The sequence below is a fragment of the Staurois parvus genome, unplaced genomic scaffold (assembly GCF_062004578.1).
Source record: "Staurois parvus isolate SC_StPar_1 unplaced genomic scaffold, SC_StPar_1.0 ptg000025l, whole genome shotgun sequence".
NCBI lineage: Eukaryota > Metazoa > Chordata > Amphibia > Anura > Ranidae > Staurois > Staurois parvus.
The window spans coordinates 12503307-12525057 of record NW_028317821.1 but is presented as its reverse complement, the minus strand read 5'-3'; the positions used below and the strand labels follow the sequence as shown (position 1 = coordinate 12525057).

At 40.1% G+C, this 21751-nt stretch overlaps 1 protein-coding gene across 1 annotated transcript in view; it reads left to right on the top strand.

Annotated features, from left to right (window-relative positions):
- The window catches only part of ALDH1L2 (aldehyde dehydrogenase 1 family member L2), an 80963-nt gene that overhangs the window by 8589 nt on the left and 50623 nt on the right, over positions 1-21751 (top strand). The window contains exons 2-4 of the mRNA XM_089651844.1: positions 3300-3444; positions 8131-8365; positions 20640-20805. Of these exons, the coding sequence (XP_089507970.1) occupies positions 3300-3444; positions 8131-8365; positions 20640-20805 (546 nt within the window). The remainder of the gene's footprint in view (positions 1-3299; positions 3445-8130; positions 8366-20639; positions 20806-21751) is intronic.

Sequence of the window (21751 nt, the reverse complement as noted above, 5' to 3'; positions counted from 1 at the left end):
GTAGATCTGTAGTTTTAAAGACATACAGTATATTTGAAATGTATTTTTAAAAATATTTTTCTTATATTTTGTAATAAAAACGCATTTCAACATGCAGTGTATGTGTGTATATATATATATATATATATATATATATATATATATATATATATATATATATATACATATACAGTCAGGTCCATAAATATTGGGACATGGACACAATTCTAACATTTTTGGCTCTATACACCACCACAATGGATTTGAAATTAAACGAACAAGATGTGCTTTAACTACAGACTGTCAGCTTTAATTTGAGGGTATTTACATCCAAATCAGGTGAACAGTGTAGGAATTACAACAGTTTGCATATGTGCCTCCCACTTGTTAAGGGACCAAAAGTAATGGGACAGAATAATAATCATAAATCAAACTTTCACTTTTTAATACTTGGTTGCAAATCCTTTGCAGTCAATTACAGCCTGAAGTCTGGAACGCATAGACATCACCAGACGCTGGGTTTCATCCCTGGTGATGCTCTGCCAGGCCTCTACTGCAACTGTCTTCAGTTCCTGCTTGTTCTTGGGGCATTTTCCCTTCAGTTTTGTCTTCAGCAAGTGAAATGCATGCTCAATCGGATTCAGGTCAGGTGATTGACTTGGCCATTGCATAACATTCCACTTCTTTCTCTTAAAAAACTCTTTGGTTGCTTTTGCAGTATGCTTTGGGTCATTGTCCATCTGCACTGTGAAGCAGCGTCCAATGAGTTCTGAAGCATTTGGCTGAAAATGAGCAGATAATATTCCCGAAACACTTCAGAATTCAACCTGCTGCTTTTGTCAGCAGTCACATCATCAATAAATTCAACAGAACCAGTTCCATTGGCAGCCATACATGCCCACGCCATGACACTACCACCACCGTGCTTCACTGATGAGGTGGTATGCTTAGGATCATGAGCAGTTCCTTTCCTTCTCCATACTCTTCTCTTCCCATCACTCTGGTACAAGTTGATCTTGGTCTCAGCTGTCCATAGGATGTTGTTCCAGAACTGTGAAGGCTTTTTTAGATGTTGTTTGGCAAACTCTAATCTGGCCTTCCTGTTTTTTAGGCTCACCAATGGTTTCCATCTTGTGGTGAACCCTCTGTATTCACTCTGGTGAAGTCTTCTCTTGATTGTTGACTTTGACACACATACACCTACCTCCTGGAGAGTGTTCTTGATCTGGCCAACTGTTGTGAAGGGTGTTTTCTTCACCAGGGAAAGAATTCTTCTGTCATCCACCACAGTTGTTTTCCGTGGTCTTCCGGGTCTGTTGGTGTTGCTGAGCTCACCGGTGCGTTCCTTCTTTTTAGGAATGTTCCAAACAGTTGTTTTGGCCACGCCTAATGTTTTTGCTATCTCTCTGATGGGTTTGTTTTGTTTTTTCAGCCTAATGATGGCTCGCTTCACTGATAGTGACAGCTCTTTGGATCTCATCTTGAGAGTTGACAGCAACAGATTCCAAATGCAAATAGCACACTTGAAATGAACTCTGGACCTTTTATCTGCTCATTGTAATTGGGATAATGAGGGAATAACACACACCTGGCCATGGAACAGCTGAGAAGCCAATTGTCCCATTACTTTTGGTCTATTAACAAGTGGGAGGCACATATGCAAACTGTTGTAATTCCTACACCGTTCACCTGATTTGGATGTAAATACCCTCAAATTAAAGCTGACATTCTGCAGTTAAAGCACATCTTGTTCGTTTCATTTCAAATCTATTGTGGTGGTGTATAGAGCCAAAAATGTTAGAATTGTGTCGATGTCCCAATATTTATGGACCTGACTGTATATATATTGAATATGGCCAAAATTGTAGCAGTTCAAATATATGGCAATAGATTTGGGAAGAATATTTTTCAAATATATTTCAAATATATTTTTCTACCATGTGGGTGTGCAGGGTCCTCTCCCTTTTCTCCAGTGCTGGGCAGACCTCTAGTGGTGCTGGTCTGATGAGGTCATTGACATTTTCTACATCATTGTATGTGAGTGAGGAGTGCTCCGGTGGCGCCCCCCTAAAGCTGAGCTCTAGGCTTAAACAATATTGGGGCATTAGCTAAGTATCATTCACATACCTCTATTCAGGGCTTTTTTTCAGTGGGATTTTGGGGGAATACAGTTTCGGCACCTCCAGAACTTAATGTATGTAATGGCAAGGGTTGCAGGGGTGTGCTGGACGGTCTATTGATACTGGCTGCTGTTGTCACTGGTCCAATGTTTCTGGTGGAGGATCTATTGTTGCTGGAAGGGATCTACTGTTGAGGGAGGGGTCTATTTTTTGCTGCCTGCTGAAGAGTCTATTAACATGGGCTGCTGGGGATCTGTTGTACCTTGAACCTCATTTGCCACATAGTTGCCCAATTAAACAGTGCACTGAGGTCAACATAAACCTTTTCTCAAATACCTTTATCCCAATACCCTAATAGTCCTCACTCCACAATATTGTCCAAAATATGTCCAAACTATATCGTCCAAATATTGCATGAAATATCCAATTCAATTCGCCAATCCAGATCCAAAGTGCCTCAAAAAAAATAAAACTAGATATAGTGTATTATCCTCAAATCTTCAAATATTTATAATCCTTGTGTGCGGCTTTGTACAGCAGAAACAATTATCCTTGGTCAAAGCCAAAGTCGCACCAAAGTTGCATCAAAGTTGTGCCAAAGTCACATCAAAGTTATCTTAAAGTCTCCATCAAGTCGCACTGTAAAATCACACAATTTTGAAGTTGCACAAGTGTGAATGGAGCCTAAAGTAGTTTGTACAGAGCTTGTGCATTAAGGCTCCATTCACACTTATGCAACTTTGGGGTTCAAAGTCGCATGACAAGTCGCCCCCCATGTTTCCCCATGGTTACCATTCATATCTGTGCGACTTCAAGTCGCAGTGTACTTCAAAGTAGTTCCTGCACTACTTTGGTCCGACTTTCATGCGACTTGAGGGTCATAGACCTCATGTAAACCCTCCAAAGTCGCATGAAAGTCGCACCTGGATGTTGCACATGCAACTTGTATGTGACTTTGTACAGCAGAAACAATTATCCTTGGTCAAAGCCAAAGTTGCGCCAAAGTTGCACTCATCCAAACTCGCATCAAAGTCGTGCCAAAGTTGCATTAATGTTGCATCAAGTCACACTGTAAAGTCGCAATGAAAATCGCATGATTTTGAAGTCGCACAAGAGTAAATGGAGCCTAAGAGTGTAAAGTGTTTGGCACTCTTTTTGTTGCCTGAACTTGTGATGGTAACAGTGTTGCTTTTTTTACAGATCTACTATCAGAATAAACTAAGGCTGGCTCTCATTGGTCAGAGCGTATTTGGCCAAGAAGTATATAACAATTTGCGCAAAGAAGGACATAAAATAGTGGGGGTCTTCACAGTCCCAGACAAGGATGGAAAGGCGGATCCTCTTGGTAAGTTTTCAGAAAGCTGTGCATGAAGCAGACTCTGATGGTGCTGTGTTATATGTGTCATTCATCATGTCATTCATGCGTTTCTTAGAATCTCAACCTTCGACATATATGAGATATATGAGAGCTAACAAATGGTATATGAGAGCTAACATATGATATATGAGAGCTAACAAAATATTTTTTCCTTCTACCTCCTCCTCCTAATCATCCAAGCGAATCAGATATACAATAGTTTCACATATTTTGCTTAGGGCTCATGTAAATAGGCAGATGTTTTTTCGCTTCTGACCTACTCTTATGAAGCAGGTTTAAAAGGTCTGGGAACACAGCATTTGAAGTTTAACCACTTCAGTTCCGGACACTTTCACCCCCCTCCAGTCCAGGCCAATTTTCTGCTTTCAGTGCTATCACATTTTGAATGACAATTGCGCGGTCATGCAACACTGTACCCATATGAATTTTGTAGCATTTTTTGAGACAGATAAAACTTTATTTTGGTGGTATTTGTTCACCACTGGGATTTTTATGTTTTTGCTATATAAATTAAAAAGACCAAACATTTTGGAAAAAAAAAGTGTTTTTCTTATAAAATTTTGCAAATAAATAATCTTTCTTCATAAATCTTGGCCAAAATGTATTCATTATCTTTTAGTAAAAAAAATAGCCCAAATTAGTTTATAACCAAAAATTATAATTTTTCTAATTTTTTTTTTACATTTTATTTTTTTTTTATATTATTATTATTTTCTTTTTTTACACTGATTGCTTTTATACCCATAAAGGCTGTAAAAGCAATCATTTCTCCTTCTCTCTGGCTGCATTCCTGCAGCCATTGAGAAGTACTGTGAGAGCTGTGATTGGTCACAGCTTGTCACATGGTACAAGGCTGTTGTGAATAGCCTTGTACCATGTGACCTCTTTGATCTTTCACAGATTTCACTAGTAGTAAGCACTGATGTCAGGAAGTGACATCTTGCTTACTACTCTGCATGTGATCACTGATTGGCCAATTACTGATCACATGATCGGGACACACAGAGGTTCCGTAAAGTGGTCTGTGTTCCGCTGTGTCCGGAGGAGCATGCACAGGCAATGGATGCGGGGGGACATTTCGAAACGTTCAACCGCATCGGCAGTGCTCCTGTCTGGCCATTTATCGGCATGAGCTGGACAGGAAGATAATAAAGTGATTCTAAAGGTTTGTTTTTTAATTTTTTTGAATAACAAACATGTTTATACTTACCTGTTCTATGCAGTGGTTTTGCACTAAGCAACCCCATTCCTCTTTTTCTCAAGTCCCCTGCCAGCACTCCTGGCTCTTCCCCTTGACCAGTGCCTCCAGTAGCAAGTCACTTGGTATGGGGGCAGTAGTTCATGCTTGCTCCTGAGCCCCCACTGTATGTGTCCATAAGACACATAGAGCCGCGGATCCACCCCACCCACTCAACCATCGCTCTCTTCCTCATTGGCTCACTGGCTGTGATTGACAGCAGTGGGAGTAAATTGCTCTCGTTGCTGTGTCTCAGTCAATGAGGAGGGAGATCTCCAAGACATATACTTGCATTTATTGCTGTGATTGCTTTGTTTTCCAGTAAATGCAGCATACCATATTCTGCTGTTTTCTCCTCAAAGTTAAATATATAACAAAAAACAACATTTCATATTCCTGATATGTGGCTGCTGTACAAAGTATTTGTATGAAAAAGTATCCTGTTCTCTTTGTATTGCTCCCTTTGTGTGGAATCCCTGGTGCTCCTGCCTGTCCCTCTGCTTTCCTATTAAAAACTGAGCACACTAGGCAGGGAGCATAGAATGGTCAGTTCTCTAGCTGTGGTGGGAACTCACTGTCCTGACACGAACCCCCCCCCCTGCGCACGCACGCACGCACGCACGCACGCACGCACGCACGCACGCACACACACACACACACACACACACACACACACCACAGCTATTCACTGGAAACATCAGTGTATGCTATTTCTCCTCCCCCTCCTCTCTAAGATCCTTATGCAGCTGGGAACAGAGGGTTTGTGATCACTTATATAAAAGGTAAAAAAAGGTATTTAGAATGTTTTCTTTCTTTCTTTCTTTCTTTCTTTCTTTCTTTCCACAGTTTTATGGAAAGAAAAATATGTACAAACTAGAAAAGTTACAATTTCTGGGGAAATTGTGTGATGTGTTCTTGCCTCCACCAGTAGTCTACAACTGGAGTGGGCGGAGTAACTGGGTGGAGTGGCTTGAGTAACTGTTGTGTGGTTGGAGTGGCTGGAGTAACTGTGAAAAGGTTGGACTGGGCAGAGTAACTTTATGGAGTGGGCAGAGTAAAGTAAAGATAGTAAACATTACACTAACCAATTGATTGATCAAATTTAAAAAGTGCACATGGCAAGCTTGATAGAGTGAGAAATGCATTTCAACTTTTATTTATTTTATTTATTTCAAATTTGATTTATATAGCACATTTAATTGCAATGTTGTTGCCCAAAGTGCTTCACAGTTACATTAAAACATACATTTATAAAAATATTAGCAGCATTATCACCTCAAATACTCTCTACTGTAGAAAACTTATTTCTAAACCTTTAACCAGAAGCTGGCCAAACTGTCACGAATTCAAAATTAGATTTCAAATAGGGCAGAGAAGAGCGGTTAAAAACAAACTGTTCCAAACTGCTCACTTCACTGGCGTCTTCAAATGGTCGTAGTTTTAAAAATTATAAATCCTACAGTGAAGAGCTTTATATTGTGAGAATCACACGACCCAGACCTACATTTCAGTACATAGTATGTCTCTGAAATATTAAAAATGAAGGCACAGTCGCAGTTTAAAAATTGCCCTTCAAATTTGAGGTGGCTAGAGTGCAGTTTCAATGAATGTCAATGGGCGGCTTGAGTTGCAAACAAATGGTCATATTGTGAAAACTATCAGGACTATGGCTTAGCCGTGGACATTTTTAGTGGTAGCAGGGATAGCTGAACGTTTTGATATAAGATTTGTGTAGGTGGGCTTGAAAATGAGGGAGTGATGGCAGTTTAGAAATCATGTCCTGATTTTTCAGCTCACACTCTAGCTTATGTCAGCTCCCACTCTAGTTTTGAACATTCCGCCATTCATTCCTATGGGACCAATTTCACCACAAAAACGGCGATATTTCGTGAACCATTCGGTGAAACATTCCACAAAGTAATAGCACACCAATCGGGAACAATCCGCACGTTTCGGTATATTACTGTCTATGTAGTGTAAAAACTGTGGGAGGAGTTAGGGTGGTAAATTTGGCTATAATAATAAGAATATATATGTGAGATAACAGTAAGTGGTCTTGCCATGCAAGAACACTTAATTACAACAGAATCATACAATGTACAGTCAAATGTCCCCATGCGGGGTAGATAACAATAAAACATACAGATTCCCAAGATGTAACAACAAGTGGAACTAGGAATGTTTTCTTTATATCTATACACAAATCTTTTGTCTTTCATTTCTATTTTAAACTGAATGGGTTGTTTTACAAGGTGAGGGCTCACATATACTTTAATGACTGTGCAAACAAAAGCAACTCAGAAGTAATGCAAACTGATCTCATAAACAAATCTTTTTCCTTGAAAGTACCTGACAGCATGCAAAGTACAAATCAACAGGTTAACCTTGGGCCCCTCTGCACCAGCAGCATATGTTCATCTTTTCTTTTTTCCCACTTCTGGAGCAGGAAAAGCTACAAGCTGTTTATGTCGTACCTGTGTGAAATAGGGTTGCCACCTCATCCCTTTAAAACTGAACACATATTAATTACACAGGTTCTGGGGCTCATTTAATGCTGATATATACTAAGGTCTAGTTCACACTGGCTTTGAAAGCAGGTGTTTGATGGGCTTTTTTAACACTCCTCAAGCGCCTACGGAAATGGCTGTGGGCAGCACACAGTTCTGTTCACATTAACAAAACATTAAGTGTTAGCGTCGCGTCACTTCAAAATTGAAGCCTCATGTCTAGTCAGGAGGAGTTGAAGCCTTTCAAAGCCTATGTCTATGGTGACGCTCCTCAAATGCCCTGGCAGGTGCTTGCAGTTCATTAATACCATTATAATTTATTATAGGTGTTTGTAGTGTGGTGTTAACGCTTATAAAACAGCGCATAGGGCGTTTGGGGAACATTTTTAACGTTTGGAAAACACCCATACTAAAGCTCATTAACGCCTGTCTAACGGCCATACTAAAGCTCATTAACGCCTGTCTAATGCCCATACTAAAGCTCATTAACGCCTGTCTGACACCCATACTAAAGCTCATTAACGCCTGTCTGACACCCATACTAAAGCTCATTAACACCTGTCTAACCCCATACTAAAGCTCATTAACGCCTGTCTGACACCCATACTAAAGCTCATTAACGCCTGTCTGACACCCATACTAAAGCTCATTAACGCCTGTCTAACGCCCATACTAAAGCTCATTAACGCTTGTCCCTAACAGAGCAGCTGCCTCACTTATAATTTCATAGGGATTGGCAATACAGTCACTAAACTGCTGCACTACCTGTCCTTGTTGTCCAGCACAACACCTCAGGGACGTTTAATGGGTTGTGGGGCCCACATCAGTTTTCTTTAATAGTCCTGTGGTGTTCTGTTTCAGTTTGTTTTGACACTGGTTAGGTGACATTGGTCTCTTTATCTCTTTCAGCGGTGGCAGCAGAGAAAGATGGCACACCGGTGTTTAAATTTCCCCGATGGCGGCTGAAGGGAAAGTCTCTTTCGGAGGTAGTAGATGCCTACAAATCTGTTGGAGCTGAGCTCAATGTTCTTCCTTTTTGCTCACAGTTTATTCCCATGGATGTAATTGATCATCCTAAAAATGGCTCTATTATCTATCACCCTTCTATTCTTCCCCGTCACAGAGGAGCCTCTGCTATAAACTGGTGAGAACATCTTTGTGAGAACATAGTGCTGTGCGTGGGTTCAGAAAAAAAATACAAAAAATTCAGAAAGGAAACAATTAGTTATTTGTTATAAGGGGTGTAAAATGTATACTTAGGTAAACAGTACAAAGTGCTGTAGTTATGTTATGTAGGAATCCATACAACCAATCAGAAACATTGTTATAGTGATCTGACTTCAGCATGTGAACATGGATTGTGTCAGTGGTGCTTACTTTACGTTAATCCTTCTCAAACTGTGTGAAATGAGAACTTGGACTCATGAAGCATTACAAGAAGGGTGATAACCTCTCTTCCTGGGCCTGTTTACACTGCATTAGAAAAAGACAGCAGAGTAGACAAAGGGATAACCTCATTAGTTTACTGTTGCTCTTTCACTGTCCAATCAGGAGGCTGGGGGTGGAGAGGGGAGACAACTGTATTCCCATAATTTAAGTATTGTCCTCCAACTGGCTGTGCTATATGGAGTACTATGTAAATCTCAAAAATTGGTGGACAGGATTAAAATATGTTATGCTTGTTTAGTGCCTGAAGTTTGGCTTTGGTTGGGGAAATGTGATAGTATAACCTGAGTGTCATATAAAGTCATTTTTGGACAGCTGTTAGGCATGCAAGAACACAACCAGAAAATGCATTTAGAAAGTTTATTTCCAAATCTTGAGTTTAAATGTAAAAGCTGAATTTTGGTTGATTCGCTCCTACTCATCACATTCAAGGTCCAATATGGAGTTTAGGAGGCAGAAATGGGTGAGTAAAGAAACCCCCCAATGGCTATACAGCCTGTGTTGGGAGTGGTACACCAGCTTATGCCATACTTTTTTGGGTGGGGGCAGGCGGTGGGGAGGAGGAAATGTATGGGATGTGCATTGTTATGTTTTTTTACGTCCAATAAATATATCCTGTTCATTAGCCATTGAGGTGCTGTATCCTTTCTTTTCTTGGGTTTTTTTTTTGTAGAAATGTGCTGAAAAAGTGAATGTTTGCATATACTTTATAAACCATATAAATGCTGCGCTACATTCAACCTTATTTAAGTGAATGTGGAATCCAATAACTCAAATCAAAAATAGTGACAATAATAATGAAAATAAATAATATGTGCTTAATGATAACAAAATTACCAAATAAACCACCCAAACTAATGAAAAAGCACAAACTTAAATCTATACGTATGTGCATGAGAAATACACATACATATATTACATCACACGTGCACAATGTGAAGTGAAATGATGACTAAATAATAAACGCAAACTCAAAGTCCAATAATGAAATGTTGAAGGTGAACAAAACTGTAAACGGTGTTTCCAATAATACTGTAAGGTGACCACAAGTGAAACAAATCTTGCAGATATCTGGGTGTAGATAGAGCTTATGAATCCAACCACCTTCTGGATTAGCCTCTCACCTCATCACTTCGACCCTTGCGGGTTAGATTCCCTATGAAATTGTTATTGCGATCTGTGTTTCCCCTGGGGAGATTCACCTTCTATGTCCTGGTAACATACTATACTTGGAGAAGAGCCTGAGTGGGAATACTAAATCCTGAAAAGTGGTTTTGGAGTGCTGTGGTGCCTGGAGGATCTGTGAGAGGGATCCATTACTGCTCTTTGACCCGCAAGGGTCGAAGTGATGAGGTGAGAGGCTAATCCAGAAGGTGGTTGGATTCATAAGCTCTATCTACACCCAGATATCTGCAAGATTTGTTTCACTTGTGGTCACCTTACAGTATTATTGGAAACACCGTTTACAGTTTTGTTCACCTTCAACATTTCATTATTGGACTTTGAGTTTGCGTTTATTATTTAGTCATCATTTCACTTCACATTGTGCACGTGTGATGTAATATATGTATGTGTATTTCTCATGCACATACGTATAGATTTAAGTTTGTGCTTTTTCATTAGTTTGGGTGGTTTATTTGGTAATTTTGTTATCATTAAGCACATATTATTTATTTTCATTATTATTGTCACTATTTTTGATTTGAGTTATTGGATTCCACATTCACTTAAATAAGTTTGAATGTAGCGCAGCATTTATATGGTTTATATTTACTTGATCACTGGTATATGATTTAATGCTAGCAGCTGTTTGGGGTTCATATATTAATTTAGTTTGTTTTAAACACACATTTGGAGCGCAGGAGGGTCACACCACTATTGCATATACTTTACCTTCTGTATGCCTGTATCACTGGATCTAATTACTAAAATACCATGTACTTTTGCTGTTTATAGTTGTTTTAATATGCTTGGTTTAAACTGGCAAGGATTTGACAGTTTTTTTTAGGAAGAAATGTAACAAAAACATATGCAATATATTATCTAATAGAAAAAAACAGCAGTGAGCGCTAATCCTGAAAGCGGCTAAGCACTCTAAGCAACCAATATAAACTTAAATGAAATAACATAAAAATAGTGCAGCGCTAAAAGTAGTGACAATAAGACAGATATAAGTCCACTAAAAGTCTTGGTCATATGGATGTGTCCAGTGACAAATGAGGATTCAGAATTGGTGATCCGTGTGGAAACGGCTGAAAAACGCACTCACCAGAAGTAAGACACATAAACGCAGTGTGCATCTAGAGCTCATGGATCCTCAATCCAGAGGGGAGTAAAGCTGGTCCGGTTACAGGAATGGTGGATCCCTCCTCTGTGGATGCAGCAACAGATCCTCCTTTTCTCGATTAGGTGTAGAATTCCAAGATCAAGATTCTGCAAGCAAAAGCTCCTCAAGGGAGTTTTAGGGAAGGACACCCATAGTGTAGTAGGTTATAAAAAGCAGCTTTATTAAAATAATGATATCCAATTCAAAGTAGGCAGGTATCATAAAGATGTGTCAGCAAGACAAACTAACCCTGACACTCTGAATAATGGCCACCGGGCCTCCACGTGGCTCCGGCGGCGTAGCGTCTCCTATATAAAGCCTCCTATATAGGAGGAGCCTGGACGTCGAGACGCTACGCCGCCGGAGCCACGTGGAGGCCCGGCGGCCATTATTCAGAGTGTCAGGGTTAGTTTGTCTTGCTGACACATCTTTATGATACCTGCCTACTTTGAATTGGATATCATTATTTTAATAAAGCTGCTTTTTATAACCTACTACACTATGGGTGTCCTTCCCTAAAACTCCCTTGAGGAGCTTTTGCTTGCAGAATCTTGATCTTGGAATTCTACACCTAATCGAGAGAAGGAGGATCTGTTGCTGCATCCACAGAGGAGGGATCCACCATTCCTGTAACCGGACCAGCTTTACTCCCCTCTGGATTGAGGATCCATGAGCTCTAGATGCACACTGCGTTTATGTGTCTTACTTCTGGTGAGTGCGTTTTTCAGCCGTTTCCACACGGATCACCAATTCTGAATCCTAATTTGTCACTGGACACATCCATATGACCAAGACTTTTAGTGGACTTATATCTGTCTTATTGTCACTACTTTTAGCGCTGCACTATTTTTATGTTATATGCAATATATTAGCTTTACAAAAATCAACAGACAGAAGATGCTATACAATAAATCCTCAAAAACTATGTGCAGTCCAAACCCTATAAGTCCAATCTTTAAATCAAATTCTTCTCGTGGTCAAAAAATTCCTCCGATAATATACCTCAAAAAGAAAAAATATTCACGTAGTGCATTATCTTTTTTTATAGCTAAATAAATAATAGTGACTTCATTCAAGTGAATACCCAATCACATTAATAATCCGTGAAAAAGTGAACAAAGTGAAAAAAACTGTGAAGCCAAAACAATAAAAACCCTTGTGAATGTGAATCACTCTTCAGTGCTCTATTCCAACCAGCACTGTGACACTTCTAAGTGTAGTAAGGAATGCATACCCTTACCAATATTCAGAAAAACAGCCGCTTTTTTATATCTTTCCAAAAGGAAGGTGGGAGACAGTCCTATTGATCTTTACCCAATATAGTCTGCCTTCATATTAGCATCAGGATCCACCAGCCTTGAGACTCCATATATCCACATCAAGCATGTTTCATATAAATATAAATATATAGGAAACACAATAGTATAATACCGCCAGAATCAATCTTAAAATCAACTTTAATTAGGTTGCTCACATTTTTTCAGCATAAAAACGCTTAAAAAGTACTCAGAAGTGGTTTACTGTTATCCAGGAAGTGCCCAGGGGAAATCAGATGATCGTTTCCCTCATCCAAGATGGCCGCCGGTCAACTTCCGGTTCCCGTGTGCGCGTTGACGTCACTTCCCCTTGACGCGTTTCGTCATCCACTTCCAGTGTGCAGAGGGTCCTTCAGAATTTCTAGAGTTAATGTGGTTACACCCCTTTAGCACCTGATGGATAAATGCATGCACTAGCTGTATGGATTTGAGCACAGGGATCTCTTGTTCGTCATCGACTTAATCCCTTATGATTAAGTCGATGACGAAACGCGTCAAGGGGAAGTGACGTCAACGCGCACACGGGAACCAGGAGTTGTCCGGCGGCCATCTTGGATGAGGGAAACGATCATCTGATTTCCCCTGGGCACTTCCTGGATAACAGTAAACCACTTCTGAGTACTTTTTAAGCGTTTTTATGCTGATAAAATGTGAGCATCCTAATTAAAGTTGATTTTAAGATTGATTCTGGCGGTATTATACTATTGTGTTTCCTATATATTTATATTTATATGAAACATGCTTGATGTGGATATATGGAGTCTCAAGGCTGGTGGATCCTGATGATAATATGAAGGCAGACTATATTGGGTAAAGATCAATAGGAGGACTGTCTCCCACCTTCCTTTTGGAAAGATATAAAAAAACGGCTGTTTTTCTGAATATTGGTAAGGGTATGCATTCCTTACTACACTTAGAAGTGTCACAGTGCTGGTTGGAATAGAGCACTGAAGAGTGATTCACATTCACAAGGGTTTTTATTGTTTTGGCTTCACAGTTTTTTTCACTTTGTTCACTTTTTCACGGATTATTAATGTGATTGGGTATTCACTTGAATGAAGTCACTATTATTTATTTAGCTATAAAAAAAGATAATGCACTACGTGAATATTTTTTCTTTTTGAGGTATATTATCGGAGGAATTTTTTGACCACGAGAAGAATTTGATTTAAAGATTGGACTTATAGGGTTTGGACTGCACATAGTTTTTGAGGATTTATTGTATAGCATCTTCTGTCTGTTAATTTTTGTACATCTTTTGGGGTGAAGGTGTTGATGGTGCTGTGGGGAATTGGATTTATTTATTAAGAGAGTGGTTTTTGATTTTATTTTTTAATATATTAGCTTTAATACTTCAGATACTGTAATATCAAGCATAAAATTTTAGGAAGGTCTCATGGTCTCAGGCCTGTATGATCTAGAACACGATCCTGTCAAATGTAGTAAATGTCAAACTCCTGTTGTCTGTGCTAATGGATAACTGAGCAGTTAGCAAAGGAACCAATATATGTTAATTCCAAAGACCTCTGAGAAAATTGCTGTGTCAAAACTCTCAATCCAGATTTCATGTGTCAAATAAATTATATACTGCATCCAAACAATTAAAAAATAACACTAGAAATAAGGTGTAAATGAATCAACAAAACATGCCCAGCAAACAAAATGCCCTACATGTGTTTTTCGTTCAATGGGACATTATCAGGGAACCTCTGATGAAGTCCCTTGGACGAAACGCATGTAGGGCGGGATTTTGAGCCTATTGACGAGACATGCTGCTGTCTAGCCAGGCAGCGGCAGCTTGTAAGTGTTTTTAGCTGTTTGATTTGGTGACGCATGTATATACTTTTTGATAAAGCTTTTTAGAAATGTCCTGCACTATGAGAGTCCTGTTTGGTTATCACATTACTGAGTGACACATAACCGGCAAGACAAGGACTCTGGCAAAGGACCCCTAGACAAGAGCTGTTGTGATCCAGGCTGCAATGTGACTGAAAAACAGAGGGAGAGATCCATCTATCCCTGGGCTTGTTTTTGTGCCTGCCTCTGTCCATGAGGTAGAGCTGGTAAGCTGAATACTGATAACTGTAGATCCAAGATTAGACATGGTGTCTATTTGTCTGGTGGATAACACTTTATTTATGGATGTTTTGATGGACACTTTTTCTTTTTGCAAATGGGATTATCCAATTGTGGATGTTTTATGATTATTTCAGTCACCATATTTATATAGATATTTATTTCATGGTTTTGTTGATTTGTTTTAGTGTTGCTTTTTAATTTTATGCATATGTAATTTCTTTGACACATGAAATCTGGATTTAGAGTTTTTGCAATTTTCACAGACAGAGTTTTCTACTAGTGCAACTTACTGTATGTTATTATACAAACAAGAAAGGAAAAGTTGGAAGGCCACTCAGGAACGGAATGTTTTGTGTTGAAAGTTCTACAGACGATTCCCAGTGCTTCTTGGTGCTGATTCACTGTATTCATTCTATGAACAGAACACATAAAATGGCTTTCATGAGTGCAAGAAGCCGAGATGTCAAGTTACCTACTGCTAAAATCAAAGTTCATATTCTATCAGTTTAGAGCAGTTATAAATTATAGGCATTAATAATACAATGAAAAAGAATTTCTGATTGGTTCCTCTGTGCTTGTAGATTTTTATTTAAAAACTCTGCCTATTGGAGCTCTGTAAGGGTTTGTATGCGCAAAACTTTTTTTTAGTTATGAATGGACTAAGAAATGGTTAAGACCACTATCAATATTTTATTCCTCCATAAGAAAGCCAGCACACTATTGTGCAAAAGAAGCGTAAATGTGGCGTGTTTACTGTAGTCCCATAAGAAAACCATGTTTCAGCTATGTCTGGTTACCTTGATAAAGGAGACCTGCTTGCATCTGAAACCTTGTTTTCATGGAATTACTATGGATTTTCAAGAGGCACCGACAAAGCCAAGCACCTATTATCATCAATTCGATGATAATGTGGTACAGGTTGTTTTTTGAAAGGTTTTCATTGCTTTCTGTGTGTCCACTGAGGAGAATCACAGTGCGAATTGTGGAAAGCACATTGCACTGCTCCCTACGATCCTCACATTGTTAGCTGTCCACATGGTATAATGCTGCATTTTAATGTATGGGCTAGTGTGAACCAGCCTTAAAACGTTAGTAAAGTCTGCTATTTCAGTTGTACCTACAGGCAGGGCTCAACAAATCCCCAGGCGCCAGGTCGCCATGGCAACTGGAAATTGCATTGTGGCACCTGGGCTACACTGTAGCAGTGGTCTGGATTTGGTCTCCCCCATGGGTGCAGCAATCGGGCAGTCCGGTAATTGAGGGTGCGGCTTTGCGACCTGCTGGAGCGGGATACAGCACTCATTTGTGGGAACCAGCCCCCTCTTCTGCTGGGCAGAGCTGTGATGAGCGCAGTGTGCCTGCCATTCTGACTGAAGTCTTCCCCTTGCTTGCTCTCACCGCCCTCCCACCTCCTTCCCCATCAGTGCCCCCTCAGGGCCCCCCCTCAGGACCACCTATCAGGGCCACCTATCACAGCCCCCCATCAGGACCGCCTATAAGTGTCCATCAGGGCCGCCTATCAGGGCCACCTATCAGTGTCCATCAGGACTGCCTATCAATATCCATCAGGGCCTCCTGACAGTGCCTCCTGATCAGTGCCCATCAGTGCAGCCTCATCGGGGCCCCCCATCAGTGCCCCCTCATCAGGGCCCCCCATTGGGCCACCTATCAGGGCCACCCATTATGGCCCCCCATCAGGGCCGTCTATAAGTGTCCATCAGGGCCGCCTATCAGTGCCCATCAGGGCCACCTATCAGTGTTCATCAGGGCCTCCTGACAGTGCCTCCTGATCAGTGCTGCCAATTAGTGCCCTTCAGTGCAGCCTCATCAGAGCACATCAGTAAAGGAGAAAAAATACATATTTGCAAAATTTTAAACAGAACCTAAAAAAACTTTTTTTGTTTGTCACCAGGCCTAAGCAATTCCTATTTCCCAATGCCCCGGACATGCAGTTTTGGGCGCCATGCAGCCGATTTAAAAAACTGACACCTAACGTTTTTAGCTGGCTCCTACATTCAAAACAGATTTGTCAAACCCTGCCTACAGGTAAGCCTATAATAAGGCTTTCCGGTAGGTACAGTGAATATCTCCTAAACGTGCACTGCTTAGGAGATATTCACATCTGTAGCAGTCAGGGAGATCACCGGCGCAGGCGCACTGCGCTCTGAATGGATGCCAATTTCAAGCATGCCATCCATTCAGAGTGCTGTGCTGTGGCATTGACTCCTGTGTGCATGTGTGGTAGTGACATTATCAGTGCTCGGCCATTCAAATGACCAGATTGTGTGAACCCAGAAGGAAGATCACGTGAAGTTGGACGCCCTGTCAGCACTGACAGCGCACTGCTGGAAGGATCCACTTTACAGGTAAGTCTGTCACAATGTGCTAGTATGTGGTGCATACTAGCACACTATGACATTACATGCAAGTTAATGTCATAATGTGCAAACATTAATCTAAAGAGTTTACTACTGCTTTAACTAGTTTCCTCTGGCTGTACGTATATATGTGGCCTCTCGGCGGGTGAGTATCAATGCCGAGAGGCTGCATATATGCGTCCCTATGTAAACATTTTCTGTGCTGAGAGTGCTCACCCTGCATGCTCTCAGCACAGTTAATGGCTGGTACCTGAAAGCTCTCAATGCAAACTTGTGATCGGGAGCTTTCCGATCATGTGACCGCTGTGACTAGCAATCACAGCGGTCAAATGAACGGAATGTCCTTCTCTGCCTCCCGGCATTTAGAACCTCTTAAAGGGTCAGGAGGCGGTAACAGAAAGGGGTTAAGAGAGGAAATTTTCTCACTCTAAAAAGATTTTTTTTGGTTTTGGTTTTATCCAATCCCTACTCTATTTAAAATTTAGGCGAGGTTCACACTGCTGCAATCCAATTTTGATCTAACTTTCAGTGTGATTATGAAGTGCAACTTGGATGGGATTTGAATATTCTATGGGGCAAAAATTACACTGGAATTGCACCAAAGTAGTACAGGAACTTTTTCCAAAATCGCGCTGTGCTGAGTTACATTGATGTGAATGGGCACTATTGAAAACCATGTGATTTTCATTGTCATGTGATTCTATGTGACTCAAGTCACATCTGACATTGCATTAGTGTCAACAGAGCCTAAAAAGAAAAGCTTTGGCTACGTATACACTTTAACTACTTGCCGCCTGCCCACAGTAGTTTTACTGCAAGCGGGCAGCTGCGGCAATATCCCGTTGCTTGGTACCTGGCCGCTGCGAGTGGCTGGGGTATAATGTGATTGCTATGACCAATCATAGCAATCACATGATTATAATGTAAAAAAAAGTTATGAATGGCTTCCATTCATGACTGCTTGCTTAGTATTGTTAAGCTATGATTGACCCACAGCTATCACATGGTACCTGGTACACTGTACCATGTGATTAGCAGTAGCCAATCACAGCATGTCAACAGTAAGCAAGCTGTCATGAATGGAAAGCCATTCATCACAGTTACAGTAATAGTGATCATCACTGTTATAAACAATAGCAGTGTACAAAAAAAAAATCCCTGCTCACCCCCCCCCCCCATGTCACTACTCTTACTACTCTGTTGACCGTATGTAAAAAATAAAAAGTTAAAACATTAAATTAAAAAATAATGTATTTAATTTTTACATACTGTCACCAGTCAGTATCGCTGATCACCGCCACACCATGCTGTACTGCACTTGTGACATTATAGTAATTTGTTTTTTTTCATTCTGGATAGAGTAAGGGAGGGTTATAATGACTGTCAGTTTTTTGTCATCTGTGTCACACTCGGGAGATAGCTCTCACGTCCTGTCCCATAGCCAAAACAGGAAGAGAGGAAATCCCTTCAAATTAAGGGAATCCCCTGGGGAGCTCCTAGGTCATCAGAACCAGTATTCACACTGGAAGATTTCCCCTTTGTTACTTTTCTGGGGGCAGCCAAAAATGTGGGATTTTCAGTTACTTCACTTTTCATGATAATGGTAAACAAAACAAATAGAAGGTGAACCTCCCTAACAGTGGCACAGACAGCAATAAAAACCCAATAGGTGTTCTAATCCATCTTCATTCTATGCAAAACTAAAAAAAAATGTTTTGCCTTTAGTTATACTTTAACAGTTCATTCACACCAGGAGGTACAGTTAGGTCCATATATATTTGGACACAGGCACAATTTTCATAGTTTTGGATCTGTGTGCCACCAGAATAAATTAAAACGAAACAATCCAAATTAATTTGAAGTGCCGACTTTCAGCTTTAATTCAAGGGGTTGAACATAAATATCAAGTACAAATTTTAGGAACTGCAACCATTTTTATACACAGTCCCATTTTCAGGGGCTCAAATGTAATTGGACAAATGAATATAATAATAAATAAAATGTTAATTTTTAATATTTTGTTGAGAATTCTTTAGTGGCAATGACTGCCTGAAGTCTGAAACCCATGGACACTACCAAAGACTGGGTTTCCTCCTTTCTGATGCTTTGCCAGGCTATAACTGCAGCTGTCTTCGGCTGTTCTTTGTTTGTGGGTCTTTCTGCCTTTAGTTTTGCCTTTAGCAAATGAAATACATGCTCAATTGGGTTGAGATCAGGTGATTGACTCGGCCATTGCAGAATATTCCACTTATTTTCCTTCAAAAGTTCCTGAGTTGCTTTTGCAGTGTGTTTTGGATCATTGTCCATCTGTATTGTGAGGTGCCGTCCAATCAACTTTGCTGGATTTGGCTGAATCTGGACTGACAGTATATCTCTAAACACTGCAGAATTCCTCCGGCTGCTTCTATCTACTGTCAGATCATCAATAAACACCAATGACCCAGTGCCACTGGAAGCCATGCATGCCCATGCCATCACACTGCCTCCGCCATGTTTTACAGATGACGTTGTGTGCTTTGGATCAGGAGCTGTTCCAGGTCTTCTCCACACTTTTTTCTTCCTGTCATTCTGGTACAGATTAATCTTAGTTTCATCCATCCAAAGAATGCTTTTCCAGAACTGGTCTGGCTTTTTTAGATTTTGTTTTTGCAAAGTCTAATCTGGCTTTTGTATTCTTCAGGCTTATGCACCTTGTGGTGAACCCTCTGTATTTGCTCTGGTGAAGCCTTCTCTTGATTGTAGACTTTGACAATGATACGCCCACCTCCTGGAGAGTGTCCTTCACTTGTCTGGATGTTGTGAATGGGTTTTTCTTTACCATAGAGAGGATCCTGCGATCATCCACCACTGTTGTCTTCTGTGGACGTCCATGCCTTTTTATGTTGCTGAGCTCACCAGTGAGTTCTTCCTACCTCAGAATGTACCAAACTGTTGATTTGGCCACTCCTAATGTTGCTGCTATCTCTCTGATGGATTTGTTTCATTTTTGAAGCCTTACAATGGCCGGTTTCACTTGCATGGACAGCTCCTTTGAACAACAGATTCCAAATGCAAATGCCACGCTTAGAATCAACTCCAGACCTTTTACCTGCTTAACTGATGAAGAAATAACAAAGGAGTAGCCCACACCTGGCCATGAAACAGCTTTTAATTCAATTGTCCAATTACTGGCCCTTTGAAAAAGGTGGGATGGCTATTCATATGAGATGTAATTCCTAAACCCTTCCTTCAATTTGGATGTACATACCCTCAAATTAAGCCTGAGAGTGTGCACTTTCAGCCCGTATCCATTATATAACTATAGCTTGAATATGTTTTGGTAAATACCTGAAAAAAACTAAAATTGTGCTTGTGTCCAAATATATATGGACCTAACTGTACATCTCAGTGTGCATGCTTTTTTGTGCGTTACCGTGTATTACCACATATTGCATTTTAGGGCAGCCTATTCATTTCAAAGCATGTGAAACACACAAATAAAGGTGCTGTATCATAAAATTGTAACACACCATAACGTGTAGTATAAAGTTTTGAGGGCCGTGAACATAGGGTGCAATGAGTTTTAGGGGTCATGATCGCTCGCTCCTTTGCTAGATGCTTAAGGGTGCCATTAGGAATTAATGGCACCTGAGTGCGTCTGCAAAAAGCAGCTCATATTTGTGCAGTATGGGAAAACATGCAATTTTGTATGCATTCCAGCACCAAATTAATTCCTGTTGTGAACAAGCCCTGAATAAATTATTTTTATGTAATTTGTACTTTACCTAATTAAATGTACTATCAATGTTGGCCATGGTTGGATAGAGATTTTTCAGTGTCACAGATCTACAATAGTAGCTGTGTCTTATATGCATTATTTTGATCTATTTGCAGGACTTTGATAGATGGAGATAAAAAGGCTGGCTTTTCTGTTTTCTGGGCTGATGAAGGGTTGGATACAGGTCCAATTTTACTCCAGAAAGTATGTAACGTGGAGCCCAATGATACAGTGGATTCTCTTTACAATCGGTTCCTCTTTCCTGAAGGTGTTAAGGCCATGGTGAGTGACCTACGTTTGTTACCTCTAAAAAGAAAAACATACTAAAAAGTTATAGTATGCATCACTGAATAGCATACATCGAATAGGCAACATTTGCACATCTCGTCACAAAAATCACTTTATTTTGCTGCTTTGGGTCAAAATGACCAGTATCCAGAAATATTTGATGCCATAAAGAATATTTATATAAAAGATGAGTGCGCTGTACACTAACAACCATAAACAATAATCAATCAAATAAATGCTGCTACATAAAAAATGTGCATAAATTAATTGAAATGATATAAGTCCACATTCATATATTAAATAATTAAAAGTCCCAAAATCCAATAACACAGTGCTAAAGAAATCCTCCAATGGAAAGTGCATAGGTGCCCACAATGCTTCACACAAAAGAAAAAATCAGCCTCTTACCAGAGACTTTAATCTCCAATCGAGAGATCAAACTAGCAGACGGTGTTCAGATCCCACACTGACACCCTAGTTAGCCGTATCAAGAAGATGAATAGGAGATGAATGGACAACTACAGGTTCACTTGAACGAATCGATCACATCAGACAACTCTCCACATCATGCAAGGAAAGGTTTAAAACAGAAGAAGAAAACTTCTTAGTGGGACCTGATAAACCAGCAAAGAATTTATTAAAGTATTGCACTTACATAGATAAGGTGCATAAAGGCAGTGTAAACATGTAAAGTTCCTGTGGTGTCAGACCACCGGCTAGAATGAGGTGACGTCACAGAAAGCTCTGCTTTTTTCCCCCTTTTTCTGTCTTATATAAGGAATTTTTAGCCATGGAAAATTACAAAGACATACTGTATGTTATCATCCCAGTTTGTATGGGTATTGAAAACAGTTTTACTTATGTTTTAAAGTTTTCTAATGTGTCTGTATTATCCAGTGTGGTCATATTGCTATAATGGATATGTGAGAGAATAGGGCAC